General features: G+C 49.2%; 1 protein-coding gene across 1 annotated transcript; it reads right to left on the reverse strand.

Annotated features, from left to right (window-relative positions):
• Positions 1-4,047: 4,047 nt before the first annotated feature.
• LOC131695055 (uncharacterized) lies at positions 4,048-9,540 on the reverse strand. The gene has a single exon (XM_058983580.1). The coding sequence runs from the start codon at positions 9,427-9,429 to the stop codon at positions 4,048-4,050; it is 5,382 nt and encodes a 1,793-aa protein (XP_058839563.1). The 5' UTR covers positions 9,430-9,540.
• Between the last annotated feature and the right edge of the window lie 7,792 nt (positions 9,541-17,332).

Consider the following 17,332-nt stretch of genomic DNA (forward strand, 5'->3'; position numbering starts at 1 on the left):
AAAAGGACTCCAAGCCCGAGAAAGAACCCCAAATTCTTAAAAGGACCCCAAGCCCGAAGCAGACCCCCAAATCCGAAAAGGACCCCAAGCCCGAAAAAGAACACCAAGCGCGAAAAAAATACCCCAAGACCGGAAAAACATCCCAAGCCCGAAAAAGGACCCCTAGACCAAAAAAGGACATCAAGCCCGAAAAGGACCCCAAGCCCGAATAAGGACCCCAAGCTCAAAAAAGTCCAAGCTTGAAAATAGACTCCATGCCTGAAAAGGGACCCTAAGCCCGAAAAAGTGCCCCAAGCCAGTGGAAGGACCCCAATCCCGAAAATGATCCCCAAGCTCGAAAAAGACCGCAAGCCCGAAAAAGGACCTCAAGCCCGAAAAAGGACCCCAAGCCCGAAAAAGGACCCCAAGCCCGAAAAAGGACCCCAAGCCCTAAAAAGGACCCCAAACACGAAAAAGACCCCAAGCCCAAAAAAGGATACTAAGCCCGCAAAAGGACCCCAAGAATGAAAAACCACCCCAAGTTCGAAAAAGGACGACAAATTCAATAAAGGACACAAAGCCCAAAAAAGACGCCAAGCCCGAAGAAGGACCCAAGCCCGAAAAAGGACCCAAGCCCGAAAAAGGACCCGAAGTTCGAAAAAGGACCCCAAGCCCGAAAAAGGACCCCAAAGCAGAAAAAGGACCCCCAGCCCGAAAAAGGACCCTAAGCCCGAAACAGAACCCCAAATCCGTAAAGGACCCCAAGCCCGAAAAAGAACCCCAAATTCTCAAAAGGACCCCAAACCCGAAAAAGGACTCCAAGCCCGAGAAAGAACCCCAAATTCTTAAAAGGACCCCAAGCCCGAAACAGACCCCAAATCCGAAAAGGACCCCAAGCCCGAAAAAGAACACCAAGCGCGAAAAAAATACCCCAAGACCGGAAAAACATCCCAAGCCCGAAAAAGGACCCCTAGACCAAAAAAGGACATCAATCCCGAAAAGGACCCCAAGCCCGAATAAGGACCCCAAGCTCAAAAAAGTCCAAGCTTGAAAATAGACTCCATGCCTGAAAAGGGACCCTAAGCCCGAAAAAGTGCCCCAAGCCAGTGGAAGGACCCCAATCCCGAAAATGAACCCCAAGCTCGAAAAAGACCGCAAGCCCGAAAAAGGACCTCAAGCCCGAAAAAGGATCCCATGCCCGAAAAAGACCCCTAACACGAAAAAGGACCCCAAGCCCGAGAAGGACCCCAAGCCCGAAAAAGAACCCTAAGCTCGAAAAACACCAAACCAAGCCCAAAAAGGATCATAAATCCGATAAAGGACCCCAAGCCCGAAAAAGGACTTCAAGCCCGAGCAAGGACCCCAAGCCCGAAAAAGACCTCTAGCCCGAAAAAGACTACAAGTCTGAAAAAGAACCCCAAGCCCGAAAATGGACCCCAAGCCCGAAAAAGGACCACAAGCCCAAAAAAGTACCTGAGGCCCGAAAAAGAACCCCATGCCAGCAAAACCACCACAAGCCCGAAAAAGGACGACAAGCTTAAAGAACGAGCCCAAGCCCGAAATGGACCTGAAGCCAGAAATAGGACCCCAAGCCCGAGAAAGGACCCCAAAGCCGAAAAAGGACCCCGAGCCCGGAAAAGGACCCTAACACTGAAACAGAAACCCAAATCCGAAAACGACCCCCAGCCCAAAAAAGAACCCCAAATTCTAAAAAGGACCCCAAGCACAAAACAGAACCCCAAATCCGAAAAGGACGCCAAGCCCGAAAAAGGACCCCAAGCCCGAAAAGCACCCCAAACCCGAAAAACGACCCCAAGCACGAAAAAGGACCCCAAGCCTGAAAAAGCACCCCAAGCCCGAAAATGGGCGACAAGCCTAAAGAAGGACGCCAAGCACGAAAAAGTACCCCAAGCCCGAAAAAGAACCCAAAGCCCGAAAAAGGACCCATATCCCAAAAAAGGACCTCAAGCCAGAAAGACGATCCACAAACCCGAAAAAGGACCCCTAGCCCGAAAAAGGACCACAAGCCCGAAAAAGGACTCCAAGCCCGAAAAGCACCCCAAACCCGAAAAACGACCCCAAGCACGAAAAAGGACCCCAAGCCTGAAAAAGCACCCCAAGCCCGAAAATGGGCGACAAGCCTAAAGAAGGACCCCAAGCCCGAAAAAGGATCTCAGCCCGAAAAAGGACACCAAGCCCGAAAAATAACCCTTAGCTCGAAAAAGATCCCAAGTCCGAAAATGAACCCCAAATTCTAAAAAGGACCCCAAGCCCGAAAAAGGACCACAAGCCCAAAAAAGACCCCAAGCCAGAAAAAGACCCCTAGCCCGAAAAAGGACCACAAGCCCGAAAAAGGACCACAAAATTACAAGCCTGAAAAAAGACACCAAGCCCGAAAAAGGACCCCAAGCCCGAAAAAGAACCCAAAGCCCGAAAAAGGACCCATATCCCAAAAAAGGACCTCAAGCCAGAAAGACGATCCACAAACCCGAAAAAGGATCCCAAGCCCGAAAACGGACCCAAAGCTCGAAAAAGGACCCTAAGCTCGAAAAAGGACCCAAAGCTTGAAAATGGACTCCATGCCTGAAAAGGGACCCTAAGCCCGAAAAAGTACCCCAAGCCAGTGGAAGGACCCCAATCCCGAAAATGAACCCCAAGCTCGAAAAAGACCACAAGCCCGAAAAGCACCCCAAGCCCGAGAAAGGACCACAAGCCCGAAAAAGGATCCCAAGCCTGAAAAAGCACCCTAAGCCCGAAAATGGACCCCAAGAATGAAAAAGCAACCCGCAAAAGACCCCTAGCCCGAAAAAGGACCACAAGCCCGGAAAAGAACCACAAGCTTACAAGCCTGAAAAAGGACCCAAAGTCCAAAAAAGGACCCCAAGCCCGAAAATGGACCGAAACCCGAAAAGGCACCCATACCCCAAAAAAGGACCCCAAGCCTGAAAGACGATCCACAAACACGAAAAAGGACCCCAAGCCCGAAAAAGGACCCCAAGCCCGAAAAGGATCACAAGCCCGAAAAAACACCCCAAGCCCGAAAAAACACCCCAAGCCCGAAAAAAGACCCCTAGCCCAAAAAAGGACGACAAGCCCGAAAAAGACCCCAAGCCCGAAAAAGGACCCCTAGCTCGAAGAAGGACCCCAAGCCCGAAAAAGACCCCAAGCACGAAAATATACCCCCGGCCGAAAAGTACCCCAAGCCTGAAAATGGACCGCAAGCCCGAAAAGGACCACAAGCCCGAAAAAGGACCCCAAGCCCAAAAAAGGACCATAAGCCCGAAAAAGGACGACAAGCCCGAAAAAGGATCCCAAGCCTGAAAAAGGTCACTGTTCGAGATGGGTGCTGGTTCACCGGATCGTGGTAGAAAAAAAATGAAGTTTATTTTCCGCGATAGACAAATGCGATGTATTACGTTTTAATGGTTTTATTCGACTGACTCTCCCTGTCCTATTAAACCTAGGTCAGAGCGATGAGAGCTAAAGGGAATCAAAATCTCCTCTGCTTTGTGATATGCAAAACGAGAGCGATAGATCAAATCTCTGGGTAATTAATTTAAGGTAGACTAACAAATTGCGGCGTGCGCGTAAACATACCGCCCACCATTGAAATTTCAGTTTCAATTCAGCCTAACTCTTTTTGATGGTGTTGTCTAATTCTATCTACTCTAACTATAACTGAACAACTCAAAATTCAAATTTATTCTGATGAGATATTATTCGGATCTAGATGCAATTCCTCGACCAACGGTTGTGGGTAGATAGGTCGGATTTAACTATCGGCTGTGGGATGGCCAATCGGTGTGCTTCCATTGCTGGACGCCGGTATGATGTTAAAGCTGCTACACATTTTCGACCAACGGCTGGGGGCTGATAGGTTTGATGTGTTGAACCTTCCTCTCCTCCACTGACGTCGAGCGCATAGGTCTGACAACAAACAGCAACTTTAGGTCGGGAAACATTTGGTCCAGAAAATTTATGGAAACTTAATACTTAACTTGTGAGAGGACCATAAGGCCCCCTCCAATCCAACATTGCCTGGTTTTCTGGGACCTCGAACAACTGGAACTAGACTATCTCGTTATGAGGTTGCTGGTTGTCTTGAATCGGCAATACGCAAATACGTGTAATTGCCCGTTGATAAATGCCGTCCTTGGTGCGGATGTTGACTACACGGACGTGTCCGTCGGGTCCGGGTGTTGAGTCCACTATTCGTCCGAAACGCCACTTCATTGGTGGCAAATGGTCGTCTTTGACTAGCACCATCGTGCCAATGTGGACGTCGTTTCGTTCGTGTGTCCATCGAGTCCGCTGCTGAAGGCCTGACAGGTATTCACTTGACCACCGCTTCCAGAGGCGACGGACGAATTCTTGAATTGTCTGCCACTGCGACAAACGATTGGTAGGGATTTCTTCGTAAGACGGTTCCACTATAGCAGTCAGTGGACGGTGTACTAAAAAATGTCCTGGCGTTAAAACATCCAAGTCTTCCGGATCATTGCTGAGTTGCGTGAGAGGCCTAGAGTTTAGGCAAGCCTCAACTTGCGTTAAAACAGTCTGCATCTGTTCGTTGGTTACCAGGGCATTCTTTAGTGTGCGATAGAGATGCGTCTTCAGGGATTTGACCGCAGCCTCCCAAATACCACCGAAATGTGGCGAACGTGGTGGAATGAATCTGAACTGAATGCCTTCGTCCGAACACAGTCGAACAATTTGATCTCGGTTCTGTTGGGTGTGAAAGAGCTGCAAAAACTCGTTCAAGGTTCGTCTGGCTCCGACAAAGTTGGTCGCATTGTCGCTAAATATGGTCTGAGGGACGCCACGTCTGGCTGCGAACCGTTTCAGTGAAGCGATGAAAGAATCGGTGGAGAGATCTCCAACGACTTCTAGATGCACGGCCTTAGTTGACATGCAGACAAACACTGCAACAAAGCATTTTTGTGGAGCAGCCTTCCGATGCAATGGCCGCAGGTGAAATGGGCCACAAAAGTCTACTCCCGTATTGAGGAATGGGAAGGTTGGCGATACGCGGACTGAGGGTAGGTCTGCCATTATTTGCTCCGAAAGATTTGGTTTACAGCGAAAGCAATTCAGGCAACGATGAGTTACGGTGCGAGCAAGATTACGAAGTCTAGTAGGCCAAAATTTCGATCGCACTGCTGCCATCAGCAGCTGAGGTCCTGCGTGCAAAAACTTAACATGATAGTGTCGTACTATCAGCAGCGTCAAAGGATGTTTACTGTCAAGAATCATCGGTTGTTTTTGGCTATATGGAATTGGAGCATTGTGTAGGCGGCCTCGAGCTCGTAGTATACCGTCGACGAGAATTGGGGACAGCGATTTGAGCTTTGAAGTTGGTTTCACTTGGCCCGACGATTTTATGCTTCCAATGTCATTAGGGAATGATTCCTGCTGTGATACTCGTACGAGGTTTTGGAGAGCCATCTCCAGCTCTACTGTGGTGAGTAGTCCATTCTGGCGGGATCTTCTGTCCTTTTCTCTGGCGTTAGAGATGAAACGACGAATATAACCTACTATACGAACGAGGTCGGTCAATGATGATTTCAGCTTGAAGATGCTCAAGGCTTCGTGCACAATTGGTAGCGAGGTTGCGGGTTTCTCCTCTAGTTGATCTGCGTCGAAGATACAGTCGGATGTCCGAACAATATTTGGCCAGAATCTTTTCGATTGGTTCAGCCACGCCGGACCTTGCCACCAAATGTCGAAATCGACTAGTAGTGCTGCACTCATACCACGTGAAATAGCATCGGCTGGATTTTCGATCCCCGCCACGTGACCCCAGGTTCCGGGTGTAGTGGTCTGTTGGATTTCGGCTACTCGGTTAGCCACAAACTTTTTCCATCGGTTGGGTGATGCGGCTAGCCAATGGACGACTATCATTGAATCCGTCCAGAAGAAAGCACGAGTGGAAGCTGGAAAACTGCTCTTCACTTTGTCATACAAATGGCTGAGCAGTAATGCCGATGAAAGTTCCAGGCGAGGTAAAGAGATTCTTTGTTGGCCCTTTCCAGTGTTTGCGGGAGCTACCTTCGATTTAGCGGTTAACAAATTTACCGAAGTCGATCCTGTAGCGGTTACAGTCCGAACGTATAGACAGGCACCGTAAGCGCGCTCGGATGCATCGCAAAACCCATGCAGTTCGATGGTTGCTGGGTCCGCGTAAGAGACCGCCCACCGTGGAATTGAGAATGTCCGTAATACCTCCAAATCATCGCGAAATTCCTTCCAGGTATCTTGAAGTGTATCGGTTAATGGCTGGTCCCAGGAAAGCTTGGACAACCACAACTCCTGCATAAACAGTTTGGAACGCAGCACTGTAGGCCCCACCAGACCGAGGGGGTCGAATAGACGCGCTGCATCGGACAGCACCAGCCGTTTGGTGATAGGCGAGTCCATGGTCCACCTTGGTACCTGAAAGCGAAAGACGTCCTCGTCAGGTTGCCACAGAAGCCCTAGTGTTTTGACGGATGATGACGATGAATCCAGTTCCAGCACATTTCGGTCATCTCGCAATTCTGTTGGAATGTTGTTTAAAATGACGGGGTTGTTCGATGCCCACTTGTGCAATTTGAAACCGGCCGATTGCAGCAGACCGATCAGCTCGTTGCATAAATCAACTCCTTCTTCTTCTGTCGTGACCCCACAGAGCAAATCATCAATATAAAAATCCTTGACCAGAACTTTGGCTGCCTTTGGGTATTGCGATTTCCCGTCTTCAGCGAGTTGTTGCAAACAGCGGGTTGCGAGGAACGGTGCCGATGCTGTACCGTAGGTTACGGTCAATAATTCGAATGCTCGAACTGTTTCGTCCGCGGAATCACGCCACAAGATACGTTGCAAGTGTCGATCGGATGGATGTATCCACACTTGCCGATACATTTTCTCCAGATCAGCTACAATAGCGAAACGTTGAAGCCGAAATCGGAGAAGCATACTGTATAGGTCGTCTTGTACGACCGGCCCAACCAATAAAGTGTCGTTCAGGGACAGTCCAGTGTCACTAGCACACGAAGCGTCGAAAACGACTCGTAGTTTCGTTGTCACGCTGTCCGGTCGTTCAATACAGTGATGAGGCATGTAGTAGGGTTTTTTCCCAGGTGGAAGGGAATCGGTTGTGGGGTCGATTTGTACCATATGTCCAAGTGCAATGTACTCGTGAATGAACGCTGTATACGCTTTCAGAAGAGCCGGCTTTATTAGCAGCCGTCTTTCCAACGACAAATAACGTCGCAAAGCCGTAGCATAAGATTCTCCAAGGCTAGTGAGAAGGGTTTCCCTTTTGGGCAGTGATACGACGAAGCGTCCGTTTGAATCTCGGTATGTTGTTTCCGAGAAATACGACTCACACTGGCGTTCCTCCGCCGAAAGTGTGTTGTCGGACCGACAGGATTCGAGGTCCCAAAATCTTGCCATTTGCATTTCGAGATCGGCGTTACTACATACCAGCATGGTAGCAAGTGGTTGGCTGGGGGATGTGTCACATTTCCCGGAAACAATCCAGCCAAAAACGGTTTCCTTGAGAATCGGCAAGTTTGGACCGAGTTCAACGAAACCATCCGAAAGTAAACGATAGTACACCTCTGCTCCAATTATAGCGTCAATTCGATTGGGCTCGTGGAAATTTGGATCAGCTAGATGCACCGATGTAGGAATCTTCCAATCTGCGAATGGTGCACGGTTTGAAGGAAGGATGGGTTTGAGTTCAGAAAGAATGTGAAAATTTAAATCGATGCAATAATCTGTGCAACGGGAAAATACTCTTGCCGTTGCGGATTGTTTGGAATTAGCGAGAGCGGGTCCAACCCCTTGGAACGAAAGAGGATCATCTCGTCGATGAAGATCGAGTTTTTGTGCTAGACGTTCACTAAGTAAATTTCGTTCGGAACAGCAGTCCAAAAGAGCTCGTGCCAGATGAGTATTTCCGTGCAAATCTGCAATTCGGACTACTGCCGTTGAGAGGAATACTACGTTACTGGTAGCGGACGAACTTGCAGGAAGGGCAACAGGCGAGCGGCTAGCAGAGGCATTGGGTTGGGTAGGAGTTTGTGGAGGTTGTAACGAAGCAGCACAAGTTTGCATTGGCGGTTCTGCTATCTTTGCCGGAGGGTTGGATTGAATCTGCACTGCGGAGACGTGTTGCGATGGAATCGTTTCTTGATTTTGGCTCGATGCGCCATTGGGTGATCGCAAATGTAGCATCGTGTGATGCCTCTGACCACAAACTCGACATGCTGAGCTCGGACAAGCCCGGACCAAATGGGAAGAGGAAAGGCAATTTAGACAAAGACCAGCCTTCTTTACTGCTTCAAGTCTTTGGACAGGATTCATTTTGTTGAAGGATTCGCATTTGAAAGGAGAATGTGACGGTTTTTGGCAGAGTGGACATGATCGCTTTGAAGAGGTAATTGTCGTTAGCGTGGATTCAATCCTTTGTTTCGTTGGGAGCTTCAACGAATCGTGACGTTGGTCTTGTGCCCGATGTTTGATAGTCGCAAGCGGCTGAAGCGTAGCGAGATGCTCACGCAGAAATTTAACTAGTTCTTCATAATTCGGTGTCTCGCGAGATTTGTGACATCGTTCCCAATGCCTTTGAGTATCTGCATCCAAACGTTTATACAGCAAATGCGCGAGTAAGTGGGACCATCCATTGGTTGGAAGACCAAGTTTCTTCAACTGAAGCAGATTGCGTTCGTACGAGTCGATGAGTGTCACTAAAGTATCATACGATTCCTTCCTCATCGGTTCAGCATCGAGAAATCCGTCCATCAAAGTGCGGGCGATGATCTTCTTATTTTCGAAGCGTTCCTGTAGCATGGTCCAAGCCACCTCGTAATTTGCGGCTGTTACCTCGATAGATTCCACAAGCGTTCTGGCATCTTTAGATAGCACCGTCAAAAGGTAGTGAAACTTCTCAATCGCCGTGAGGGAAGCGTCCTTTTCGATCATGCTTTGAAACGAATCCCGGAAGCTCAACCAATCTTTCACACTACCGTCAAAGGAAGGAATTTTGAACACTGGAAGGTGAATTCGGGAAGCAATTGATTGGCCGGGCGGAGTGGGGACAGTGGATGAGGACGAGGCTGCAGCAGTCGGTGGGGACTGACGAGAAACGAGAAAATCTTTAATGTCAAAATACCTGTTTTCGAGATCCAAACGAGACTTTTTGTTTGACGCTTCAACATCCAACTTCACTTGCTTTTCCTTAGCGTCCGACGGGTCAGTAGTCAACGCCAAATCTTGTTCCTGTCGTACTTCCATTTTCGCCCGATTTATGCGATACTCCGAGAAAACAGATTCTAGTCGTTCCAAACGTGAATTGATTTTGGATTTGTCCCTTGCTTCATTGTACTTATCTACAAACGATTCGAGATTAGATAGCGAATCAATGAGACCACGCTCGATTTTGGTTAGCTCCCGCAATGACGCCATTTCAACCAGAACAATAGCCAAGCTATTAAACCGCCACAAAAGCTATGTAGTCTTCACCGCGTCGATTGTTGTACTTTATATAATTGATTGTGTACTCACGCTACCAGCCTATTGTTCGTTAACCCAAGCCACGCCGAAATACCCGTGCACTGGAGGATGAAATGAGCAGTTGATGCTCCCGTTGATAGCTCCGTGTTCTGGTCCCAGAATCCAACTTTGGCGTCGACTCGATGGTGGTAACGTTGATCCAAATAGCTAAATTGCTAGCGATGGCGTCGTATCACCGTGGCACTCGATTTGCGCCGTGATTTATCACACTTTTTAATTCGCCAATTTTCGGCCACTATTTTCACAATCCGGTCCTTCGAAGGACCATTAATGTTCGAGATGGGTGCTGGTTCACCGGATCGTGGTAGAAAAAAAATGAAGTTTATTTTCCGCGATAGACAAATGCGATGTATTACGTTTTAATGGTTTTATTCGACTGACTCTCCCTGTCCTATTAAACCTAGGTCAGAGCGATGAGAGCTAAAGGGAATCAAAATCTCCTCTGCTTTGTGATATGCAAAACGAGAGCGATAGATCAAATCTCTGGGTAATTAATTTAAGGTAGACTAACAAATTGCGGCGTGCGCGTAAACAGTCACCAAGCCCGAAAAGGAAGCCAAGCCCGAAAAAGGAACCCAAGCTCGAAGACCCCAAGCCCGGAAATGGACCCCAAGCCCGAAAAAGGACCCAAAGCCAAAAAAAGGACCCCAAGCCCGAAAAAGTTCTCAAGCCCGAAAACGACCCGAAGCCCGAAAAAGATCCCAAGCCCGAAATAAGACCCCAAGCCCGAAATCGACACCAAGCACGAATAAGGGCTCCAAGCCAGAAAAAGGACCTCAATCCAGAAAAAGGACCCCACGCTTGAAAAAGGAACCCAAGGCCGGAAAAGGACCCCAAGCCCGAAAAAGGACCCCAAGCCCGATAAAGAATACCAAGCCCGAAAAAATACCCCAATCCCGAAAACGACCATAAGCCCGAAAAAGGACCGCAAGCTCGAAAAAGGACCCCAAGCCCGAAAAAAAACCACCAAGCCCGAAAAAGGACCCCAAGCCCGAAAAAGGAACCCAAGCCCGCAAAAGGACCCCAAGAACGAAAAACCACCCCAAGTCCGAAAAAGGACGACAAATTCAATAAAGGACACAAAGCCCAAAAAAGACGCCAAGCCCGAAGAAGAACCCAAGCCCGAAAAAGGACCCAAGCCCGAAAAAGGACCCGAAGTTCGAAAAAGGACCCCAAGCCCGAAAAAAGACCCCAAAGCAGAAAAAGGACCCCCAGCCCGAAAAAGGACCCTAAGCCCGAAACAGACCCAAAATCCGTAAAGGACCCCAAGCCCGAAAAAGAACCCCGAATTCTTAAAAGGACTCCAAACCCGAAAAAGGACTCCAAGCCCGAGAAAGAACCCCAAATTCTTAAAAGGACCCCAAGCCCGAAACAGAACCCCAAATCCGAAAAGGACCCCAAGCCCGAAAAAGAACACCAAGCGCGAAAAAATACCCCAAGACCGGAAAAACATCCCAAGCCCGAAAAAGGACCCCTAGACCAAAAAAGGACATCAAGCCCGAAAAGTACCCCAAGCCCGAAAAAGGACCCCAAGCTCAAAAAAGTCCAAGCTTGAAAATAGACTCCATGCCTGAAAAGGGACCCTAAGCCCGAAAAAGTACCCCAAGCCAGTGGAAGGACCCCAATCACGAAAATGAACCCCAAGCTCGAAAAAGACCGCAAGCCCGAAAAAGGACCTCAAGCCCGAAAAAGGACCCCAAGCCCGAAAAAAACACCAAGCCCGAAAAAGGACCCCAAGCCCGAAAAAGGACCCCAAACACGAAAAAGACCACAAGTCCAAAAAAGGATACTAAGCCCGAAAAAGGATCCCATGCCCGAAAAAGACCCCTAGCACGAAAAAGGACCCCAAGCCCGAGAAGGACCCCAAGCCCGAAAAAGAACCCTAAGCTCGAAAAACATATCAAGCCCGAAAAAGGACGACAAATTCGAAAAAGGACCCCAAGCCCAAAAAGGATCCCAAATCCGAAAAAGGACCCCAAGCCCGAAAAAGGATTTCAAGCCCGAGCAAGGACCCCAAGCCCGAAAAAGACCTCTAGCCCGAAAAATACCACAAGTCTGAAAAAAAAACCCAAGCCCGAAAATGGACCCCAAGCCCGAAAAAGGACCACAAGCCCAAAAAAGTACCTGAGGCCCGAAAAAGAACCCCATGCCTTCAAAAACACCACAAGCCCGAAAAAGGACGACAAACCTAAAGAAAGAGCCCAAACCCGAAATGCACCTGAAGCCAGAAATAGGACCCCAAGCCCGAGAAAGGACCCCAAAGCCGAAAAAGGACCCCGAGCCCGAAAAAGGACCCTAACACTGAAACAGAAACCCAAATCCGAAAACGACCCCAAGCCCAAAAAAGAACCCCAAATTCTAAAAAAGACCCCAAGCACAAAACAGAACCCCAAATCCGAAAAGGACGCCAAGCCCGAAAAACGATCCCAAGCACGAAAAAGGACCCCAAGCCTGAAAAAGCACCCCAAGCCCGAAAATGGGCGAGAAGCCTAAAGAAGGACCCCAAGCCAGAAAAAGGATCTCAGCCCGAAAAAGGACACCAAGCCCGAAAAATAACCCTTAGCTCGAAAAAGATCCCAAGTCCGAAAAAGAACCCCAAATTCTAAAAAGGACCCCAAGCCCGAAAAAGGACCACAAGCCCAAAAAAAGACCCCAAGCCAGAAAAAGACCCCTAGCCCGAAAAAGGACCACAAGCCCGAAAAAGGACCACAAAATTACAAGCCTGAAAAAAGACGCCAAGCCCGAAAAAGGACCCCAAGCCCGAAAAAGAACCCAAAGCCCGAAAAAGGACCCATATCCCAAAAAAGGACCTCAAGCCAGAAAGACGATCCACAAACCCGAAAAAGGACCCCTAGCCCGAAAAAGGACCACAAGCCCGAAAAAGGACTCCAAGCCCGAAAAGCACCCCAAACCCGAAAAACGACCCCAAGCCCAAAAAAGGGCCCCAAGCCCGGAAAAAGAACCCAAAGCCCGAAAAAGCACCCATATCCCAAAAAAGGACCTCAAGCCAGAAAGACGATCCACAAACCCGAAAAAGGACCCCAAGCCCGAAAAAGGACTATAAGCTCGAAAAAGACCACAAGCAAGAAAATGGACCCCAAGCCCGAAAAGGATCCCAAGCCCGAAAACGGACCCAAAGCTCGAAAAAGGACCCTAACCCCAAACCCGAAAAAGCACCCCAAGCCCGCAAAAGACCCCTAGCCCGAAAAAGGACCACAAGCCCGAAAAAGGACCACAAACTTACAAGCCTGAAAAAGGACCCAAAGCCCGAAAAAGGACCCCAAGCCCGAAAATGGACCGAAACCCGAAAAGGGACCCATACCACAAAAAAGGACCCCAAGCCTGAAAGACGATCCACAAACCCGAAAAGGACCCCAAGCCCGAAAAAGGACCCCAAGCCCGAAACGGATCACAATCCCGAAAAAACACCCCAAGCCCGAGAAAAGACCCCTAGCCCAAAAAAGGACGACAAACCCGAAAAGGACCACAAGCCCGAAAAAGGACCCCAAGCCCAAAAAAGACCATAAGCCCGAAAAAGACCTCAAGCCCGAAAAAAAAACCCAAGCCCGAAGAGGACCACAAGCCCGAAAAAGGACCGCCAGCTCGAAAAAAGACCCTTAGCGCGAAAAAGGACGACAAGCCCGAAAAAGACCACAAGCCTGAAAAAGGACACCAAGCCCGAAAAGGAAGCCAAGCCCGAAAAAGGACCATAAGCTCGAAGACCCCAAGCCCGAAAATGGACCCCAAGCCCGAAAAAGGATCCAAAGCCAGAAAAGGACCCCAAGCCCGAAAAAGTTCTCAAGCCCGAAAACGACCCCAAACCCGAAAAAGATCCCAGGCCCGAAAAAAGACCCCAAGCCCGAAAACGACACCAAGCACGAATAAGGGCTCCAAGCCAGAAAAAGGACCCCAATCCAGAAAAAGGACCCGAAGCCCGAAAAAGGACCGATAAAGGAACCCAAGGCCGAAAAAGGACCCCATGCCCGATAAAGAATACCAAGCCCGAAAAAATACCCCAATCCCGAAAACTGCCATAAGCCAGAAAAAGGACCTCAAGCCAGAAAAAGGACCCCAAGCCCGAAAAAAACCACCAGGTCAGAAAAAGGTCCCCAAGAATGAAAAAGCACCCCAAGCCCGAAAAAGGACGACAAGTTCAATAAAGGACCCCAAGCTCAAAAAAGACGTCAAGCCCGAAGAAAGACCCAAGTCCGAAAAGGACCCAAGCACGAAAAAGGACCCCAAGCCCGAAAAAAAACAGCAAGCCCGAAAAAGGACCCCAAGAATGAAAAACCACCCCAAGTCCAAAAAAGGACGACAAATTCAATAAAGGACCCAAAGCCCAAAAAAGACGCCAAGCCCGAAAAAGGACCCAAGCCCGAAAAAGGACCCGAAGTTCGAAAAAGGACCCCAAGCCCGAAAAAGGACCCCAAAGCCGAAAAAGGACCCCAAGCCCGAAAAAGGACCCTAAGCCTGAAACAGAACATTAAATCCGTAAAGGACCCCAAGCCCGAAAAAGGACCCCAAATTTTTAAAAGGACCCCAAGCCCGAAACAGAACCCCAAATCCGAGAAGGACCCCAAGCCCGAAAAAGGACCCCAAGCACGAAAAAGGACCCCAAGCCCGAAAAAGGACCCCAAGCACGAAAAAGGACCCCAAGCCCGAAAAAGGACCCCAAGCACGAAAAAGGAACCCAAGGCCGAAAAAGGACCTTAAGCCCGGAAAAAGGACCCCAAGCCCGGTAAAGAATACCAAGCTCGAAAAAATATCCAAATTCCGAAAACGACCATAAGCCCGAAAAATGACCTCAAGCCCGAAAAAGGACCCCAAGCCCGAAAAAAACCACCAAGCCCGAAAAAGGACCACAAGAATGAAAAAGCACCCCGAGCCCGAAAAAGGACAAGTTCAATAATGGACGCAAAGCCCAAAGAAGACGCCAAGCCCGGAGAAGGACGCAAGTCCGAAAAAGGACCCAAGCCCGAAAAAGGACCCCAAGCCTGAAAGAAACCACCAAGCCCGAAAAAGGACCCCAAGCCCGAAAAAGGAACCCAAGCCCGCAACAGGACCCCAAGAATGAAAAACCACCCCAAGTCCGACAAAGGACGACAAATTCAATAAAGGACCCAAAGCCCAAAAAAGACGCCAAGCCCGAAGAAGGACCCAATCCCGAAAAAGGACCCAAGCCCCAAAAAGGACCCGAAGTTCGAAGAAGGACCCAAGCCCGAAAAAGGACCCCGAAGCAGAAAAAGGACCCCAAGCCCGAAAAAGGACCCTAAGCCCGACACAGAACCACAAATCCAAAAAGGACCCCAAGCCCAAAAAAGGAATCCAAGCCCGAAAAAGAACCCCAAATACTTAAAAGGACCCCAATCCCGAAACAGAACCCCAAATCCAAAAAGGACCCCAAGCCCGAAATAGAACACCAAGCGCGAAAAAATACCCCAAGACCGGAAAAACATCCCATGCCCGAAAAAGGACCCCTAGCCCAAAAAAGGATATCAAGCCCGAAAAGGACCCCAAGCCCGAAAAAGGACCCCAAGCTCAAAAAAGGACCATTAGCCCGAAAAAGGACCCCAAGCCCGAAAAAGGACCCCAAGCCCTAAAAACGAACCCAAGGCCAAAAAAGGAACCCAAGACCAAAAAAGGACCCCAAGGCCAAAAAAGGACCCCAAGCCCGAAAAAGGACCCGAAGTTCGAAAAAGGACCCAAGCCCGAAAAAGGACCCCGATCCAGAAAAAGGACCCCTAGACCGAAAAAGGACCCTAATCCCGAAACAGAACCCCAAATCCGTAAAGGACCCCAAGCCCGAAAAAGGACCCCAAATTCTTAAAAGAACCCCAAACCCGACACAAAACCCCAAATCCGAAAAGGACCCCAAGCCCGAAAAAGGAATCCAAGCCCGAAAAAGAACCCCAAATTCTTAAAAGGACCCCAAGCCCGAAACAGAACCCCAAGTCCGAAAAGGACCCCAAGCCCGAAAAAGAACACTAAGCGCGAAAAAATACCCCAAGACAGGAAAAACATCCCATGCCCGAAAAAGGACCCCAAGCCCGCAAAAGAACCCCAAGAATGAGGACCACTAGTTAAATAAAGGACCCAAAGCCCGAAAAAGACGCCAAGTCCGAAAAAGGACCCAAGCCCGAAAAAGGATATAAGTCCGAAAGAGGACGCCAAGCCCGAAAAAGGACCCGGTACGAAAAAGGACCCCAAGCCCGAAAAAGGACCATACGCCCGAAAAAGTACCCCAAACCCGAAAAAGACCACAAGCCCAAAAAAGGATACTAAGCCCGAAAAAGGAACCCAAGGCCAAAAAAGGAACCCAAGGCCACAAAAGGACCACAAGCCCGAAAAAGGACCCCAAGCCCGATAAAGAATACCAAGCCCGAAAAAATACCCTAAACCCCAAAACGACTATAAGCCCGAAAAAGGACCTCAAGTCCGAAAAAGGACCCCAAACCTGAAAAAACTCCAAGCCTCAAAAAGGACCCAAAGCCCAAAAAGGACCCCAAGCCCGCAAAAGGACCCCAAGAATGAAAAAGCACCCCAAGCCCGAAAAAGGACCACAAGTTCAATAAAGGACCCAAAGCCCGAAAAAGACGCCAAGTCCGAAAAAGGACCTATGCCCGAAAAAAGATATAAGTCCGAAAGAGGACGCCAAGCCCGAAAAAGGACCCGGTACGAAAAAGGACCCCAAGCCCGAAAAAGGACCATACGCCCGAAAAAGGATACTAAGCCCGAAAAAGGACCCCAAACCCGATAAAGGACGCCAAGCCCCAAAAAGGATCCCAAGCCCGAAATAGGACCCCAAGCCCGAAAAGGATCCCATGCCCGAAAAAGACCCCTAACACGAAAAAGGACCCCAAGCCCGAGAAGGACCCCAAGCCCGAAAAAGAACCCTAAGCTCGAAAAACATATCAAGCCCGAAAAAGGACGACAAATTCGAAAAAGGACCCCAAGCCCAAAAAGGATCGCAAATCCGAAAAAGGACCCCAAGCCCGAAAAAGGATTTCAAGCCCGAGCAATGACCCCAGGCCCGAAAAAGACCTCTAGCCCGAAAAAGACCACAAGTCTGAAAAAGAACCCCAAGCCCGAAAATGGACCCCAAGCCCGAAAAAGGACCACAAGCCCAAAAAAGTACCTGAGGCCCGAAAAAGAACCCCATGCCTGCAAAAACACCACAAGCCCGAAAAAGGACGACAAGCCTAAAGAAAGAGCCCAAGCCCGAAAAGGACCTGAAGCCAGAAATAGGACCCCAAGCCCGAGAAAGGTCCCCAAAGCAAAAAAAGGACCCCGAGCCCGAAAAAGGACCCTAACCCTGAAACAGAAACCCAAATCCGAAAAGGACCCCAAGCCCAAAAAAGAACCCCTAATTCTAAAAAGGACCCCAAGTACGAAACAGAACCCCAAATCCGAAAAGGACGCCAAGCCCGAAAAAGGACCCCAAGCCAGAAAAGCACCCCTAACCCGAAAAACGACCCCAAGCCCGAAAAAGGACCCCAAGCCTGAAAAAGCACCCCAAGCCCGAAAATGGGCGACAAGCCTAAAGAAGGACCCCAAGCCCGAAAAAGGACCCCAAGCCCGAAAAATAACCCTTAGCTCGAAAAAGATCCTAAGTCCGAAAAAGAACCCCAAATTCTAAAAAGGACCCTAAGCCCTAAAAAGGACTCCAAATCCGAAAAAGGACCCCCGAAAAAGGACTTCAAGCCCGAGCAAGGACCCCAAGCCCGAAAAAGACCTCTAGCCCGAAAAAGACTACAAGTCTGAAAAAGAACCCCAAGCCCAAAAATGGACCCCAAGC

Source organism: Topomyia yanbarensis, unplaced genomic scaffold, assembly GCF_030247195.1.
Source record: "Topomyia yanbarensis strain Yona2022 unplaced genomic scaffold, ASM3024719v1 HiC_scaffold_26, whole genome shotgun sequence".
NCBI lineage: Eukaryota > Metazoa > Arthropoda > Insecta > Diptera > Culicidae > Topomyia > Topomyia yanbarensis.

Bases quoted from the DNA above. Each gene is read 5' to 3' on its own strand.
- LOC131695055 (XM_058983580.1), bottom strand. From the start codon at position 9,429: ATGGCGTCATTGCGGGAGCTAACCAAAATCGAGCGTGGTCTCATTGAT.